This window comes from Dermacentor silvarum, chromosome 9, assembly GCF_013339745.2.
Source record: "Dermacentor silvarum isolate Dsil-2018 chromosome 9, BIME_Dsil_1.4, whole genome shotgun sequence".
Classification (NCBI taxonomy): domain Eukaryota; kingdom Metazoa; phylum Arthropoda; class Arachnida; order Ixodida; family Ixodidae; genus Dermacentor; species Dermacentor silvarum.
In genome coordinates this window covers 120,670,368-120,688,969 of record NC_051162.1, presented here as the reverse complement: position 1 = coordinate 120,688,969, position 18,602 = coordinate 120,670,368, and the positions used below count along the sequence as shown (strand labels likewise).

General features: G+C 44.0%; 1 protein-coding gene across 1 annotated transcript; it reads right to left on the bottom strand.

The window, feature by feature from the left end:
- Positions 1-1,658: 1,658 nt before the first annotated feature.
- On the bottom strand, positions 1,659-17,689 carry LOC119463860 (tear acid lipase-like protein). The gene is made up of 9 exons (XM_037724682.2): positions 17,531-17,689; positions 16,520-16,736; positions 12,595-12,709; positions 10,971-11,121; positions 9,618-9,710; positions 7,027-7,164; positions 5,679-5,750; positions 2,871-2,939; positions 1,659-1,913 (listed from the first exon to the last, which is right to left on the bottom strand). Exons 1-9 carry the CDS (start codon positions 17,639-17,641, stop codon positions 1,659-1,661), a joined length of 1,221 nt encoding a protein of 406 aa, XP_037580610.1. The 5' UTR covers positions 17,642-17,689.
- Between the last annotated feature and the right edge of the window lie 913 nt (positions 17,690-18,602).

Genomic DNA, 18,602 nt, shown 5'->3' with positions numbered 1-18,602 from the left:
TCTACCCTTTCGTGAGTGTTTATTGTCCGAGTTCTTCACGTTCTTGCCCATAGTAGGGTTTCGCAGTCCAGTGTTCCACCACGAGGTGCTGTGGAACGTTCCACTGTAACGCACTTGGCCAAGCACTCACTTCGCGATACCACTAGCTACATCCGCAGTAGATATGCATGAGCAGGAAAATTTCGTTACTATATATCTTGCGCTTCAAGTACTGCACACTCAGAAAGGTTAGCGGCTTGGATGGCCAGAAGCTACGCGATAGAGCAACACATTAAATGTTTGGCGTATTGTCTGTATTGCAGCCTATTGTAACACCTTCGAAACGCGCTCCTCTACCATATGTGCTACTTTTCGTTCCCGTTATTCCCGGATTCAGCAGGATGTCAAACTGTGCTTCCTATCTGTGCTACGCGGCAATCAAGAAACTGCCCTCCAACATCACTAATCATTCCTATTGTTCGCATGCGCGAGGAAAACAACTCGATATTACAGTCAAACAACATTCTTATCGCACGTTAACACATCCGGGTGACTAAGTAATGCTTTGTTTCTCCAGGACGTGAGATCAAAGTTGGTCATTTTATTTCAACATCCGGCACAAAAAGCGGCGGGTGGACAGTGGGTCTATAGTTTCGCTATTGGCACTAAAGCGTCGCCATGACACTGGTAGCCAGTGGAAAATTCAGTCATTTTTGCATATGTGGCTCTATCTTTTCAACCTACATAGCAATAAAGTAAACTGATGCAATTATGTGTGGAAATGAAATGTGATTTTGGCTATTTTCTTTTTTGGCATGCTACACCTTTATTTAGTCGCTTCACTTGTTGTGCGAACGGGCGGCGCTTTCGCTCTTATCGCTTCGGCTGCCATTCCGTTCGTCTGCTCCTGCCGCTCTCTGCACCTGTGCGCACGTGCACGCCTTTGCCTTCTACTGTGCGCTGCAACATTTTGTTTACGTATCGGCCAGTACTCCAGCCATGTATAAAAAGAACAACAACAACCACAAGACGTTCTGCGTAGCTCTTGGTGGGCCAGCAGGGGAAGGGACAGCAGGGCCCCTTTTATACACAAAAGCTACACACTGATGTAGAGACTCCAAAGAAAAGGGTGTCACTAATAAACGGCCTCGAAATCTTACCACCATTTAATTAGGTCTCTGTTGGCTGGGATCCCTCTGAGACGCCCGACTCATTGTCCATATTCTATTGAATGACCAAACACGGCCTTGCAACACGAAACTACATGAACATTTTATTAGGCAAACTTGCACTTCTCTGTCACAATGTTCTCATCGCAAAACTCACGGACGCAGTGTCAAGTATGTTGCTACTGGTTAACTCACTGAACGCATGAACAGAGTATTGTAGACTCGTTTATGTCCAAACATCTAAAAAAAGCATGCTTATATCACTTCATGAAAACCGCAACTCTCTCCTAGAGTTGGTCACGTTTCTCTGTGTGTCGTTCTCTACGATTGTGCCTGCGCCCCTGCAGTGCGTTACGTCTTCAAGAAAGCGCCAACTCGCCCAGAAACGTGCTCTTCTGCGCCACCGAGAAGAAGTCATTTTTTACCTACCAATACAGAAAACTTTGTTAATATCTTATCGACTTTGTTAAACGTAAGGTATGAGATTATGCTCTCGAGGTAGCCATTCTTTCACGACCGCTGCGTAGCGTGCTGTCGGATGAGATCGAATGCAATATCGTGCAAGAATTCGTTCGCATTGTATCCCGCGACGAAGTCCGCGTGCCCAAACGTTCTCTGAGGAACGATGCGGTGGAAGATCACGCTCGACCCGAGCCTCGCCACCAAGTCTGCCACGTCACGGGTGTCAGCCACCAGGTCTCCTTCCGATGAGAATAGAGCAATAGGGGTCGTGATTCGTTCAAGGGGGTAGGCTGGTGGCGTCATCTGCAAATGTACAAGGTAAATGACAATAAATCGCAGTGAAACTGGCCTTTCTGGATTCGCGTGTTCTAAACATACATGCTACATGCTCTAGCCTAGACTCGCATAGTGACATAAAGGCATAGCTTAATATGTATATATATATATATATATATATATATATATATATATATATATACAAGAATAGCAAGAGCCAAACTATTCAATATAATCTATGTAGAGGGAAATACAGTACACTAGTAAGTAGCCCGAATCGACAAAAGAACCGCGTACAAATTTCTCAGAAAGAATGCGTCACAGTTGTATGGATGCGAATTTGCGCAGACTCTATTTGTTCGTTCAGTGACGTTCGCTACGGAGCACAGTATGAAGCATATTAAGCAAATCGAAAATGTCACGTTGTAAAATAGATTGCCGTGATTGCTCACCGAAAGGCTCCATCAAAACAAGCAAACAACCTGCAAACCTTAATAATAATAGGAGGGTCTAAAGGACACGAACACTCCAAGGATGCATGGCTACATGTATAACTAACGTGCATCCATGGTGGGAGAAACAAAAAAACAATAGCCTGCCCTGCTTGATTGCATTTGTCTCTCCAATATGCATGCACTTCGTGGTTAGAAGGCGTCCTGATGAAAATCCAACTAATGTCCTAACCGATGAAAATTTTTTCTGCAATCACGCCTCAAGTAATGATTGAATATTTCTTCTTATTGCGTTGTCCTGTAACACGTTATCCCTTCATGCAGAATCTAGCAGTTCATGATAATTACTAGAACTGTTGTTTTTCATCAGATTGTGGCCTTCGATTTTCAGAATATTTCAGTTTCCCTTAGCCCAGTGCTGCCACAAACATTTATCTTTTTCGCAAAATTTTCTTAAAACATTTCCGGACAGCGTATATACTCGATGTTTCAAAAATGAACCTCATGCGCAAACCAAATGCACGCTACTTGCCTGGCCATATCGCCGGCGATTTTCCAGTATTCCGTGGTTGTACATGATGAAGTTTTTCGCCTTGTACACCTGAAAAATGTTTTTCGCGTGAGTTTATTTCGTCTTCAGAGAATACTCAAACCGTGTGGCAGGCACGGAATGGGTGTTTTTAAAATCTACTGCTGAAGTGTCTCCCGCCAACATCTTTAATGTAGGTGTTTGTATGCCCCATAAAAAAGGCCATTATTACAACCATTGACACCTATCCTGCATCAATAGAGGTGTTAAGCACAGCTTTCCGACGTAGCGAACACATTTTGTTGTTATGTCTGAACCAACGGTGTACATATACGTTGGTCGACTGATGCAAGATTTCTTATGAAATGAAGTACGCTGATAGAAAATCTACTAGGAATAACTCGTTTGCCTAAATGAGAACAATTATTCATAACACAGTACTTTTCCTTTTGAGTGTATAAAAGACATAGAGGTTTGGGCTGGTCTGGAAAAACTTTATTTAGGCCCTGCAGGACGCGCTTAGCGTGTTGCGGGCGTCTCCCACGTGGGGACCGACGGGGAATACCTGGCGGCCGCTTCGTGGGCCTGCTGGACGGCCCATTGCTGGTCGGCAAAAGCGAGCTTCTGAGGGACTTCTCCCACTTTTCCGAGGTAGAGGTTTTCTTTTTGATGTTTAATGGGCGCACTAATGCACCCGCCACTGCTTTACTAGAGAAATATACAACAAATCTCAATCGCCATAATATGCCTATGGTATTCTAACCAGTCGGCCCATTGCCATCGCTCAAGTTGAAACTATGTTGCGTTTCTGCCCTCTTACAATCTCTAGTATTCCGGAATACTTTCTGGCTTGGATAGTGTAACAGTTGAAAGAAAATCACGCAAATTGCGGGGCAAGCTAGATGCATAGATACCGAAATCCGAGGTGCACCGGACGTGCCTGCAGCCTGGCATACTGGATAGCTCCCACTGAAGTTCGGAGGTTTGAATGAACTTTTCACAAGAGCGTTAGCAACGTAAAAGAGCTCGTACTTCCACCTTAAGGCTGCTTTCTCTATGACAAATGCTTTTACATCTTTATTAGCGTTAAATTAATTATTTACTGCGTGTAAATGGTAGCTTATCAAACCGCGCCTGAATATAAGAGTAAACGCTCAACCGGGACTTACGTAGCCGAAAACTTATGGAGCGAGCTGCTACAGTTGGGAACTCTGTGTGTCCCAAGATTTTGACATTTGTATCAAGCTCCATCTAATACTGAATCATCTGACGAATCACGCGTGTGCACTCGCTGTGTCACAGCACGGTGCAATCATACTGGCACAAAGAAAAAGTGTACTGCTTATGCTATCAGTGATACAGAGAGTTGTGGCCTCAAAGTTACTCAAAACTCTACGCTAGACACCTTTACTTGTCAGTGGCTATTACCACGAGGCGGATGGCCAGCGAAGCAGCATGTGGCTCTCCTGGCCAGCTTGTTGCTGATGTTCATGTCGAGACTCTTTCAACGTGGCGCAAGCCCACGTCGGGGACCGGCCACACAGATGACAAACGAACTGCGTATCTCCAAATAACAAAATTTTGGAAGAAAAGAAGGAAAAAACTTATTCTATGAGAAAATATATCAAACTTGAAATAGTAGCAATTAAAAGAACATGTGGCGAAATTTCAGCAGAGACTTAGAACCGCTAGGAGCGTAACTGGCATGATGCTTGTATAAGTTATGCGCCGCATTGCACATTGCCTTGTGGCACCGGCCAGACTGCATAGTTCCGAAATGGTAACAAATTTGGAATGTAGCTGGATCTTCTCTTTGATAGCGCGCTCTGCAAATCTTCGTATTTTTCTACAACCAATGAGAGCGTCCGCTATAGTGTCGCCGCTACAGCTATGTGGTAATGTAATACCGTAACTCATGACCAATGTATTTCTTCCGATGTTGCTATACCGGAAATTTGCCGTCTATAGTTAAATAATCCCGCGTACGGTCCTCTGTTCCACGTTCCGTGAAAATGTTGCAGAAGTCGGATGGAGGGACGGAAAGATTTGTTATGATAGAAGAACTCAAAGGTTGGCCTGAATCAAAGTTCCGACCAACTCGGCATTGGGGATGAGGTAAGGGGGGGTTGGGGGGGGGGGGGGTGAAAAGATAAAGATACAGTATTCATGATGGGTACGAAACTGGGGGAGGGGGAGGAGAATTAACTTGTACAGGTGAAGCCTCTTCAATGTTTCTAACCCAGATAACTCTCATACAAGAATTTTATGACAGCGCTGAGAACATCACGTCGTCGACAACAATCTCGCCAAGGCACCAATGGAACCTTTTCAGACAAATGTTGATTGGTATACTTGAACACATATACAACTGATTGCATTTGCACTGAAAATCGGATGGAAACATCGAACTACAAATTGCAGCATTACACCAAAGCAATTTTGTTTCTTCTCTATGATATTGTTCTTGGTGGCCTAATTATCAAGCGTAAACTGTTGGTTGAATTAGTTAACATAAGTCGATATTCACAGTGCGCAGGACGGTACACAACAATGTCCCGCCTATTCTATATTTTTCTCGCGTCCATTTCGTCCTTAAATCATAAGATGGAGCCTTCACAAAATCTCTTTGTAAGGCTGTTCTTTTTAGGGAGTACCGGGGAAAATATTAATCGAATATGGCATCTATAAAAAATCCCGTGTTGCTTTAGAACGTTGAACCCTATAAAAGATCATCAAAGTACTAGAGCGACGCGGTCTTCTACAAGCCCGTCCTGTGTACGAAAGCGCGTTGTTAAGAACGAAGAAACTTACCTGATGGTAGTGGCGCATGTTTTGTATTGACGTACCTCCGGGCCAGTGTCCGACATACACTGGTACCCGCGTCTGAAATGGCAAGCAATTCAAGACGTTGCTTCACTCTGGAGAGTTTGGTGCGTCATGGCTGAGAAAATAGCAATAAAAATAGCAATAGTTTTCAATTCCCTTGTAACAGCTTCTTGCGCAGTAACGATTCCATCAGGGAATTTCGACAAAACATTTATAGAGCTACGGGCAAAGCGTTTTGCTGAACAAGGTGATTCAAGGTCCATTCGTTAAGAAGCTTTCAGACCGCCTGGCATTTCTTGCGAGCCATTATATTGCGCAATAGAACTTTAGCAGGAACCATGTCTGCGATAATGTAGTAATTCTAGTCCAATGCTGTTTCTCTTCGCGCTTCGTCAATGCTGCGGTGCAGCTTCGCCGACGTTATCACAGGCATTGGCCTAGTCACAAATGGTGGATAAGAGGGGAGTAGAATTGAACGAAAGGAACCCATACATTATACCTGCTTTTAGCTGGCGTCCGCTTCCGAAACATTTATTTTTAAAATGTGATGGCCTTTTGCAAAGCACGTCTACATTGAAAAATATTACTAGCTTCTGAACTCATCAGGTGAAGGCTACTAAACATCTCAACCTACGTCTTTTTTCTCATGAACACGAAAAGGGGCCGACGTCTAAGGATGTCAGTTCTCTGCCCTACAGATCCTAGTATGGCGGCCCAAGCATCTACAACAGCTCGCCGCCGAATCGCCAATCGAGACGTGCTTGCTTTGTCGACATACTATGGGGGCACTGGTCGCCGTAATATGTTAGCGTCTTGTCCCACAAGCGCACATTTACCTCAAAGATAACCAATATTTCGAAGTATTGAAGTTTTGGTTGTTGCTATGGGTTCATTTCTGGTGTAATGGTGCCCCAAAATGTAAATCAAGGTGGAAAAAGTAGACCCGATGGAAGTGTTTGTGTTGTCTATGCTCCTAAAAACAGTGTATGTATATTGCATTGTCTTTTTTTTTTCACAAAACATATTGTTCTTCAGGTGCACATGAGACTCGTATAGGTAACCGGTACCGGGTCACTGAAGTACTGACAGTTTGGGTTGTTGATATCTGTTCATATCTGGTGTAATGGTGCCCAAAATGTAAACTAAGGTGGAAAATGTAGACCCGATGGAAATGCCTGTGTTGTCTATGCTCCTAGAAACAATGTATTCATATCGCATAGTTTTTTTTTTCCACAGAGCATATTGTTCTCAGGTGCACAAGAGACTCGTGTAGGTCACTGGTTTATTTATCTGCAACGTTTACTTCATGAGTATTATACGTATTGATGCTCACCTTGTTAAGCTGAAGCGTGCTGCTCATGTGTGTTAGCTTCATCAAAGCAGGGCACAAACGGCCGGTGACGATCTTACACATTTTGGAGATAATCTTTGATCCCAGGTAAGCTCCTTTGGACAATGGGTCAAATGCCAACTGTGGAGAAAGGCAACGTTAGGTGGGATTACATTTCTAGTCTCCGTGCTTGCCCGAACGTAACGCTATCGCGTTGTCGATTTCAATGCCACTGAGGTACGAACGCCTGCCTGCGTGTCTGCGTCGCAGGTTGACATACACAACACAGAACAATAATTATGGGTTGCATTGATTGATGGATTGATTTATGGATTGATTGAAACTGTTGGCAGCAAATACACCACCTGCTTTCCGTTCAAATTGATTTTTTTAAACGCCTGTGACAGCACTTTAGCGCCCTTTCTGGAAACTTACCCGAAGAGACGCGAATCACAATGTCCGGGTAGCTACTTAAGAATACTCACAAATATATATTTTTTTTCAAGATTCACTTCATGTGAGTTGTTTTACTTACGAAACTGATGTGAGGTGCAAGGCATGAATATAACAATAGACAAATAGAGTAACACACACAGGGTGCCACTTCCAGCAATGCTTAATCAGAAAAAAGCGCATCTATTTTACACAAGAAGCGCTATCACTAGTGCGCAGTCGTGTTCCGGTAAAACAGTTATTCGCGCCATAACGAGATGAATGCAACACTCACGCACCTGTCACCTGCCTCATTGACCCTTTTCACCTCAATTACTAATCGAACCCATTTGGCAAGGTATCTCGTCGTCGTATTTGTGCCTTGCACTTTAGATCATGCTCAACCAACACGCCCAACTATTCATTCGAACTACAAAACTTAAGTAGTGAAGTCATGTGTCCGCCAAAAAATATCATGGCCATTCAGCTTAATCGTCCCGCACTACTCAAGAGATAGTTTCAAAAAAACTGAAATACAAAGGCATTCGTAGCAAGTTTTAAAGAAAGATATCTCGAATTTGGTGAAAGGTTTAGAATAGTATCTGTCAAGCAGACATATCTTCAGTGAGGCTAGACTTCCGTTTACCAATTGCGACATGCGCTAGAAAGTAATTCAGGGTTAACTATTGAATCTTTTAATTTAGTTGTCTAAAAAATGCCTTTTAAATGTCGCGCAACTTAATTCGAGCGCTTCAGGTATTCTACACTCTAAAAGCAGTTGCACCCTTTGACGCGTATTTTTGCCACAGAACAATAATCGTCATCTGACTTGCGTGGCTTTCCTTTCTTTAACGCTGTGCGCCCGGCACTTCTCGGTCACGAACGACAAGAGCGTTATCAGCGTGACACAGCGTTCTCGACAGTAAAGTAGCAAGTGCAGAGTTTTCAAGATAAGAAACGCAAGCAAGACAGATGACGATTATTGTTGTGTGGCAAAAATGCACCCCAAAGGGTGCAACTGTTCTTAGAGTGTATCTGAACAGACCGAATCGCCCTACACGCTCTATTCGACATTTAGAAAATCAGTTCGAACTATTAAAAAATTCATGGTATGAACACATGCTCTCTTAATGAAACAATATCACCAATGCCTCTAAAATGGCGTTAGCTGAAGTGAACCCTGCACAGGAGTAATCACCATATTGAGCCTATTTTATGTCCACTGCAGAGCAAGGGCCTCGACCATCAATCTCCAATTACCCTTGTCTTGCGCCAGTTTACATCATTCTTTGGCTGCAAATTTTAAACTATTTCCTGAAAGTATTTTAGGAAAGACATCATGAATCGCACGTTAACGCGCACGCCAACCTGATTACATCGTTGTCACACACGCTTAATATTTTAAATATTGATTACAAGGCAGATGCACAAATTAGCACCTGTGTTTCATGATTCCTGTGGCAGTTTAGCATATTGTTTTTGTAGAAAAAAAGTATAGTTTAAAAAAGGATGCGGGTGCCAGAAAGCTCTCATTGTACATGTCGAGGTAATTTGGGCTTACCAACTTAAAAGACGAGAATTCAGAGGTCTTTATGAGTGACAACGTCAGCATCTCCATTGCACAAGTCTGACTCAAAAGCTCATGAAAAGGACTTGATGCGAAACGCTCCTTTAAAATCGAAAACTGTGCTTCCAGCTTGAATATGATCGCTTCCAGCAATCTGTGACCAGCCTAAGTCTTCACATAGCCTATATTGTTACCACATATTGAGCTTACTGAAACTAACAGTAGCATCATTGGTCATTTTCATACATTACGTGGGCATGCTGAGGCGCGACTAACGTTCATGTGTCACGCTATTTTAATATGTTCAGCGTCTGTTTTGATCAAAATATTCGCAGATGCTTAACTTTAATTTAAGGGTGATGCCACACAGATTTCTGTATACTGTGAAATGGATGAAGAGTCAACGGTTTTATTTGGCACTTCTCAGACACAGATTGTGATAATGATGGTTATATGCAGAATAGGAATGAGAACGTTAGGAGCGCTTGTAATTCGTATAAATTACAAGAATGCTTTTAACGTAAGGGATACTCAGTGATCTAGCACATTCCAATATCTCTGGTAATACCAGCCATTTTTTCAAGAGGCAACTTACAAGCAGAGGTGAAATTATTGGCATTGCCACAGATACAGGTGACCCCGAGTGTGTGATGTTGGCCACGGGACCATATCCGATGACGAGGTCTACCTGCACGTCAAACATAATGGCCACATTCGCATGTTTCCCCATAGCGTGCCATACATTCATCGGTACAAGTCAACACAAAATTAAATGCCGAATAACGAGAAATTAGGTAAGATACGCGTTCAGGCTGCGTGCGATCCGCGCTAACTTCTTGGCAGTGAACTTAAAGCAATAAAGACTACGTATTAACAGCTCGCAGATTTTTTCAGTCATCACTTCACTTGTTTTTATGCCCGAAAATGAAAAAAAAAATAAATAAAGAACTCTTTGTTGCTCAAGTTAGTTTTCAAAACATTCCTCAGAGATACACAAAAATTGTTGCGCCGATCATTTTTCAGTGTTCGGGAACGGCGTTCCACGTGCCTGTATCTTTTATCCCGAACATTCTTCCACTTTAATCTAGCTTCGACCATGCAAAATGCCATTCCATATTATGTTCTGTCTAGGTAAGCGGAAAATATTTGCTAAACTTTGCCACTTCTAGAAGGAGCTTCTCAGTGGAACAATATCAAAAGTAGTACACATGCGAATAGTATGCGGCAGACTTTCTGCAACTTCTAAAACGTGTCAGCATATATTTCTCTAAATGAACACTAAATCAAAACAATGAATTAACTTAGACTGATAAAACAGCATTTGAAACCTCTATTTTCCTTAAAGTTGCGATAAGTTGTTGATTATTAGAAGAGAAAACAAAGCTCATATAACCATTTCTGTTCAATTTCACGTTGAAATTCCCAGCACCGGCACGTCGGTGTGAATTAATATATTTCAAAATACATTTTCGTATTTGGGTTGCTGTCAGCTAGTAAAGCTTCCGGAAACTCGCTAAGTTCGGTTCTTGCCTGTTTTGAAATATAATATTTAGTCCATCTTTTGTGACAGACCTTTAACTAGGCCCTAACAGACGCCATAAAAATTCATGACGTCACATAGACCTGGTGCGAAAATTTCAAGGTGGCGTCGCCACTTGTCTTCGGTATCGGAATTTTTCAGAATTTCAGAATTTGTTTATTGTTAGTGTACGAGTAACGATGCAGATCATGAAAAAATCGTTTTATAAACTAGGGTCCCATATATAGTCCGAAGACTGTAGGGGGACCCATGATGGTATCGGTGCCTTTTATGGCTTGCTAAGCATCTCCTCACAGTGAGATGTGGCTTTTCCTAGGTATTGCAGAAGGATAATTTATTAATTCTCTTCTCTCTTTAGTGTTCCTTTAAACCAAGTCTTGAGCGTGATTCGAACGGGGCCCCGATCACCTTCTCGTTGTACTCCGGGCGCGTAGACAGCAAGACCAGGGTTGTGACCACACCCTGGGACAGTCCCATCAGCGTGAGCTTAGGGGCGCCGGTGGCCTCGAGAACGTGGTCGACGCACGCCGCCATGTCGTAGCGGCCGATCTCGTCGAAGCTGAAAATCGTGGCGAAACGTTAAGCGCAGTTATCGAAACATCCAGCGGAAACGCAAGAAGCGATGAACGCAGTGGTTGCATTTAATGGTGCGAAACAGGATGCCGAGATGCAGCCAACACGTCAGCGGGCTTGGCCAACACCACCTAGATAGCAATGTAGTTGGTGTTGGCTTGGTGCGCGCAAGTGCTTTTACAGTGCGCGTCCGTCTGCGGTAGCTGAGAAATGCTTTTTTTTTTCCTTCACAACACTTTCTTTGTAACGAGAAAGAAAAATCACGCGCCTGTCCACTGCTTCAAAGGTGGATTAGCAGCGAAGCAGTTTAGCACACGGCGTAGATGCAACACAGAGTTTAGATCAAAGGTATGAGCAAATTTTATTTCTCTTGAGCCGCGACGGCGGTCATCCCGAAGAAAGGCACACGCACACGCACTTTTATTTTGATCGGCGGTCTTAATCGACGGCATACATTCACGTGGAAGACAACCGCCACCTCGGGGAGCCGGAGTAAGCTAGACACGCACGACGGGACCGCCATGCCGGGAAAGCGGAAGGAAACTAGGCACGCAAGCGCTTGGGACGACGACAAGAGAGGGTGGTGCGAGTGTACACGTGACCAATGCGGGTCGCACAGTGGCAAATCTTTGGGAAACCCTCATTATCTACCTGAAAGTCTACTGATTTTGAAAATGGTCCCTATTGAAAGCTAATCTACTGGAAATGGCTACCAAGTGTCGATTTGTTCATATTCATACATTCATACAAATAGTTTGGCGAGTGCAAAAAAAATAGTTATATGCACTCAAAGCTCACTGGAATCTATGCGATGCGAAGCTTTCGCGAAGCCGTTAACGTAAACGCTAGAATACTGTTCCTCTTCACCGCTGAGTACTACAGCAGAGTGATTACGCGCCTGCCTGGCGGGACGGCAAGATTTGGAAACCACACACCACTGCGACACACGTGACCCACGCAACCGTGGATTATACTGCTTCCGAGATCGGCCCAGTTTACCATTTCACCGCCTCCGGAAGCGGTCCAGTTTACCATTTCATTGCCTCCGGGATCGGCCCACTTCACTAGGCAAGTAAACGACTGAGCAGAGGCGCCAAACCACGAAAAAGAAGCCGTAGAGGGCTTCGTTTTAATAAAAGAATTATGCGCTTGAAAGTGTCTATTTCTGGGATTGCGGATATTTGGGAATCACTTGCTGTTGCATTCTGTAATTCAGTATAGACCAGAGCCCGTCACGGGCACATCAGTAAGCCAGCATAGATGGTTATACTATATAATCTGATTCGTTATGAAAGTCTTCTACGGAGCATGCAAGACAGCAACAGCAGCACTCACAGTCAGCAAATTCCTGGAGCTTTCGAAAAAGAAGCTTCGCGTCAAAAACATTTTTAAAAAAGGCAAGTATCAAAGCTAGCGATGTTCGCACCTTCATTGGCGAACGCTAAGTACGCGGGCTTACCTCCACCGCCAGTACTTGTGATCATTTTGAGAGAGGGTCGTGTGGTTCGAGTGCAACTTCGCTTCCCTCGAGTTCATGGACCACACATCAAAGCCCCGGTCAACGAGCAGGAAGCCTGAGGAAAGAAAGGCGAGATTTGTTACTGTAATAATACTCATTGCTGTCACTGTTTCATCTATTCAGCACTAACAGAATCACGTGATTCCAATTATTACCTACAACGATTGTCCCACAAGTGCCACCGCCTTGCTACGTATTCTGTATTCTTTCTATTTGTAGTCTGTAGAATTACGTTTAGCGAACCTATTCTACAGATACTTCACCACCCAACTTTCCAAGGAATTCGCAGGGTCTAGTTTGCTTAACAATCCCAATAAAACGAGGCTTGCATTGTCGTAGCGATTTGCGTTTATCCTTTATGTCATTCTGAGAATAGAAAAAATGAAGTCATTTTCTGATGCTCGATTTTCCAAATGCACCGTTTCAAAAATTTGGTGTATGTAATCATCATTATTGTCTATTATTCACAGTGTTGCGTTTTGTTTTGTATAATATTAATATGTGTTGCTGCGGATAATATTGCCTGTGCTTATATGTATTCACCCTTTTCTTTAGTCGCCGGAGGGGTAAGGAAGGGGGCGGGGTGAGGCGGGCTGGCCATCAACTACTTCGGAGACAATATAAGGGTGAGCATTGAGCCTTTGGTAGTAGTAAGCCAGCCTTCGTCCTCACAACTGGTGACTTCGGCTGTTCACACGCGTGGTGCGTGACCGCTGCGTAATGATTGTTTGTTGAACCAGGCAACATCTTCTGCTTTCGGGTGGCATCTGTAATGAATCTATTTCTTGATGAAGCCTGACAGGCTGAGGGGCAGGCGCATCACGCTTAATCGGTGAAAGCCTTCCTTGCATTCTCGACTTGACCACTGACCATAGCTGCAAGCTCAAGACAGCCCGGCCATTGCGTCGACTGGCTATATTTAAGGTTGGCAACGTTTATATGGAAGCCGAGCAGGTAACACTTCTGCTAGATCTTACGGCAAAGCTGTTAGTGCGAGTAGAGGCTGTCGAAAACATTATATGCGCCTTTTCACGGCGTTCTGAAAGAACTGCATCATTCAACGATTTTATGTTTAGAGTTAAGAGAAGGCATGTTAAGAGTTATTGCAGCCAAATTTTCAAGTGTTTGGGCTACTTAGGGCTAAATGAACATTGCTAGACCTAAGATTTCTGCCTGTTAAGAGGCGGAGATAAAACACTCACTATAATTCGCCACAGACCTTAATAAACGAAATAGGGAGCAATTTTATATTTGGTCACCGAATGAGGCCCATCTTATGGGGGGCGTGAAGAAAAAGTATGCACTGTGTAGCTTCGTATTCTGCCTTTACTATAATTCTGAGTACTCGTCTTTTCCCTATTTCGCGACGTACTTTTCTCCCGGGCTTCCTTGAACCTAATAAGCCATGTTGTTTATGTTTGACTGAAATAGGGAACATGCTCCGCGTGATGCACGACCACTGGTTCATCTGTGTCGAGTAATTGCACGTAAAACCCCAGAAAGACGAATAAGAAGAGTAATTGCAGCCTTTTTATAAAACTACCTTTAGAAGTGTATCAGACTGTGAGAAACATATACTATGAAACACGTAGGAAATTTGTCTGATGCCCTGGAACAACTCAACGTGTTACAAAGCTGCAAGTTGGAGGCAATACGACGCAATTTATGGGTGATGTGCAGGTACAGTTCCAAGAGGTCAGTTAAACCCTGGCTTTGCAAAATGATATTTCAGCGAGGGCTTGGAAGTGTTATATGGCTTTTATCCGTAATGTTTCCCAGAGCCCTAGGATAACTGTATTTGACACCGGATTCATATTCGGTGGAAATAGGGGCTATGCTATGCGTGAAGTACGCTCCAGGATTAATTACGCAAGAAAATAGTTATTACTTGCGTTGCAAATAAATACTTAAAATTGTTTTCTCCCTATTTTCCCCGTCCCCTCAATGAGTCATAATGGGGAATCTAGATAATATTTGGTGAAAACAAGCGGCTTGTTATTAGTGATGCATAGGCAAAGTTCAAATTGCATAGGTTAATTAGGTCTTTGGCAGTAAATTGCGTATGCAAGCACTCTGTATCGTCAGAAATGGGTTTTAAGAGTGCTGTATAATTTAGCTAACTCTACCAGGAGCCATATAAGGTAGAACTATTCCAATCTGCTCTTATTACTTTCTCCTGACGTTAAATTTGCCTAACCGTTGACGTAAGCATTGGGCTGTCGCCTTCATCATTTTTTCACCCGCCCAATTAAACGCTTTCCTCGTTTATAGAGGTCACGTTTAATTACAAAGCGAGTAGCGGTGTCTACCTTGACAGGTTTTTCTTATCTTATTGGCTCGCAAGAGGCGAGGAGCACGCAGAAATGCAGAGGTTTTCGGCGGGGCGGAGCTAGCGCTGTGAAAGCAGATAACCGGATGAAGAGGGTGGTGCCGGCGTCTGGGATTGGTCCGCTTCCCCTTGCTTAGCTTGCGGTAGTTGGTCGAAAATCGCGTCGGCGTACAACGGAATGTTAAGAATTCCGCGAATAAAGGTCCTCAGGGAAGAAGAGTTCGCAGAGAAATGTCGTATACGTGCCGAAATGGTTCGACAGAGTTATACTCTGCGTAAAAACATTTATTATACGTAAATAAATCTGTTCTCCCCGGCAGCTACGAGTAGCCACTGTCTGAGCTGTCGGTAGGCAGACGAGATTATTCGTTTTGGAACAGGGAATTTTCCGGCTATTCCGAAAAAAAGCTGAGTTTTGTTCGGCATATTAATGACATATTTAATGCGCACATGTAACTTTGACATGGTGAGTTTTCGCGGTTTTGTGACGTCGCATGAAAGAAAGGCGAAGTGGGCTCTGCCCGAAAGCTTTTGACCAATAGTGGAGGGCTGATGGCGAAAAATATAAGAAAAATATTTTTTTTTCTTTTCGTCAGCCTAATCATGCATAATGAAGCACACATCATATCAGATGAGGAGTTTTCGCAGTTAATGTGACTTCGCCTGACAGACAGGCGAAGCGGAGGTAGCCCGAAAAATGTTTGACCAATCTTGGAGAGCTGATTGCAGAAATGAAATGAAAACAGTTTAGAATAGGTTTTCGTTACAGCGTCTCAGGACAGCTGTAGCAGCCACCGAGATTACATTAAGTGAAAATTGTGGGGTCATGTCATGTCTTACTGACGCTATGACTGACCTTATGGCTGATCTTATCAAATGCTATGACTGACGTGCACGGGAGCAAAAATTGGATGAGCGACGTACCGCATTTTGCTAAAAATACGCTAAGCTACAGCTGGAAAATTTACCATGCGGCCAAAGTGTCAAACTAATGAGTCATCTGCGGGCAACGTTTTAAATTCTGAGGTTCATCTACACACACAGATTCTAAATGCAGCTGCTCGAAATAAACACCTGGAACATAGCCTTTGATTCTGCAAGAGCGCACAAGTCTGCCGTCCTTTCTTTCTCTTTATTTATTGCGTTTAAAGACGTGCGCCTCTGCGTCGTTCGGCCTAGTCTCGGGTAGGTCCTGGAAGTATCCCTTGCCTATACTGCAGTTGCATAAATTATTAAGCTTTAGAATTAGTGCCCCCGAGTGTCATTACGCACCCAATAACCCCTATGCTTTTGTAAGTCCTTTGCATCATGTCGTTCCTTGTTTGTATTCTTTTTAACGATTGGCCGATTTCCGTCTCCGAACCTCGGTTTCACTGCTTCTAAAATTTCCTAATTTACGCATGCGCAAACAAGCGGCACCACTATTCTATCAGAGAATGAGTGGTTTCGGATCTATGCGGGGAGGGAGGGGGAGGGGGGGGGATAACCATTTCACATGCCCAAGTGATCACTGTAGCTTCTTCGTTGAGCACTTGCCGGGACTTTGCGAAGGGTAGTTCAGGAACCACATCTCTGAAGCGCTTGTGAAGACGGGCAGCAAGAGGACCGGGTAGCCAGGCGTCCTTTGGTTGCCGGCGGCGGAAGGGCTACCCTGGCGACCGTGAGGGATGTGGTCCACCTCGATCACGTACCCGTCATCTGTCGTCGCGTAGCTGAGCTCGCAGGGGTAGCCGTGGTACTTGATGAGCTCGCACTGCGTTCAGGCACTCTTTCACGTCAGAAAGGCGACGAACGATAACGCGATTCTCTTCCGCCATCCTTGAAACTAAACTACGACAAAACCTAAATGTACAAATGTTCTATTTTAACGAACAAGGCGTGTTTCTTCCTGCGACGCCAATAGAGCCAACAGCTTCTAGACGAGAGAGATATATTCCACTGTCTCGAGGTGAGCTGTAATGTCACTCTTAGCTTGGCCAGAACGTTGCTACGGAAAAGTGAAAGAAACGTTCAGTAAGTATTTTTTTAATACGCAAACATTCGTTCCAGGTGTTATCCCTGCACATCATCGTTCTCCGAAACGCCGACCAAATCGTCGTAACTAAAAACAGTGAGGCAGTCTACAAACTATAAAATATTAAAGTTTTTAAAGTTTTGAACGTACTAAGACGGCCGTTTAATAGACAGCATCAAAGGGGTGGCGTCATGTCAAAGCGTGTCGCACATTAATCTCCACGCAAAGTCGGTGCAAAAAAAAATATGGATCGCCATATTTCAGAAAGAAAGTCAGCCCAAATGTTCAGCCAGTACTAGTACATGCAAATTAAAGTGTTGCGTGATTTTACTGGCTTCCGTCACCAAATGCTTGGGAGATATAGCGTCATTTCAAATTCGGCGGTTTCAGACTTTTGCAACCAACTACACATACATCGGACCATTCTCTCCGAATCACGCAGGCATCTCAACAAAGAAAATGTTTCGCTACTTCAGGAACCTGTTAACATTCGCCCAGTATTGTTAAAAGAATCAAGACGACGCTTCGCTTACGGGGCTTAGGTGGGCTTGTAGTTTCAGTTCGTCGTCTGCGTTTCCCAGCGAACGTGCAGTCAGCATGGAAAAGAGCAGGAATTGGGCGGCAACGATGGTGAAGGCACCCATCTCGGCTGCCGCAGCTAGCGGGACGGAGACCAGTGACTGTCACTCGCAGTGTCAAGCTCGTTTCCTAGACGCTGTTATGACACTTCTTATCGCAAGACTCTTTGGTGTCGCATCCGCTCACGAGTTTCAATGCGCTGTTGATACGTGGCTGCAGACGAAACTTGCATTCTGTATACGAAGGAGACGAGACGCTGATGCGAGCGAAACACTCGCGTTTGGAAAATCGCAGGCGCAAAGAAGACAATACTCTTCTACACGTGGACTGCGTTGTCCGTTGTATAATAACTACCACAAATGATGGCCAAGTAGTTAATTAGGAAGTGTTAAACGTTAAAATAAAGATGTTTGTGGCTTGGTGATATCGTGTAACTAAAGCCATAGTAGCCTATTAATTTTATACCGCGCTAGCTTAGTGGATGGGCGGTTTTACTGCTCATCCCTAAGTCACGCGTTCGAGTCCCAGTACCGGCAGTCCCGTCACTTTGTGGACAAAGTGTAAGAACGGTGAGGGCGTACCGAGATTTCTGCGCACCTTAAAGAACCATAGGCGGTCAAAATCTAGTAGAAGCAGCCAAAGAGCCATAGGCGGTCAAGATCTAGTAGAAGCAGCCCACTAAAGGGTGTACTTTTGTAAAGCCTATGTGGCATTCGGTCTTTTTTTTTTTCAAATCTTTAGTTCTACAACAAAATGTCGGGAGACACAGATAAAGAACCACCATCGGCTCGACAGCGGATTGTGCCCCATAAACCTTGCAAGTGGGGCATCTGATCACTGAATCTCTAACAGTACAATATATTTCAGAAGCGTTTTACGTTGTAGTCATATTTCACTTGTTTACGTCGCAGTGGCTCATAAATCGCCGTGAGGAAATCGCTTCAGTGGGGTAAATCGCGCGAAATATGCCTGTGTCGCTACATTGTCACACATTTAAGCGGCATCACTATCACAAACGAGCGCTCG

Excerpts from the sequence above, each read along its gene's own strand:
- LOC119463860 (XM_037724682.2), bottom strand. The coding sequence starts at position 17,641 with ATGGGTGCCTTCACCATCGTTGCCGCCCAATTCCTGCTCTTTTCCATG. Across the intron at positions 16,737-17,530 it reads TACAAGCCCACCTAAGCCCC|TGCGAGCTCATCAAGTACCA; the intron begins GTAAGCGAAGCG and ends GCCTGAACGCAG. Across the intron at positions 9,711-10,970 it reads GCCCGGAGTACAACGAGAAG|GTAGACCTCGTCATCGGATA; the intron begins GTGATCGGGGCC and ends TTTGACGTGCAG.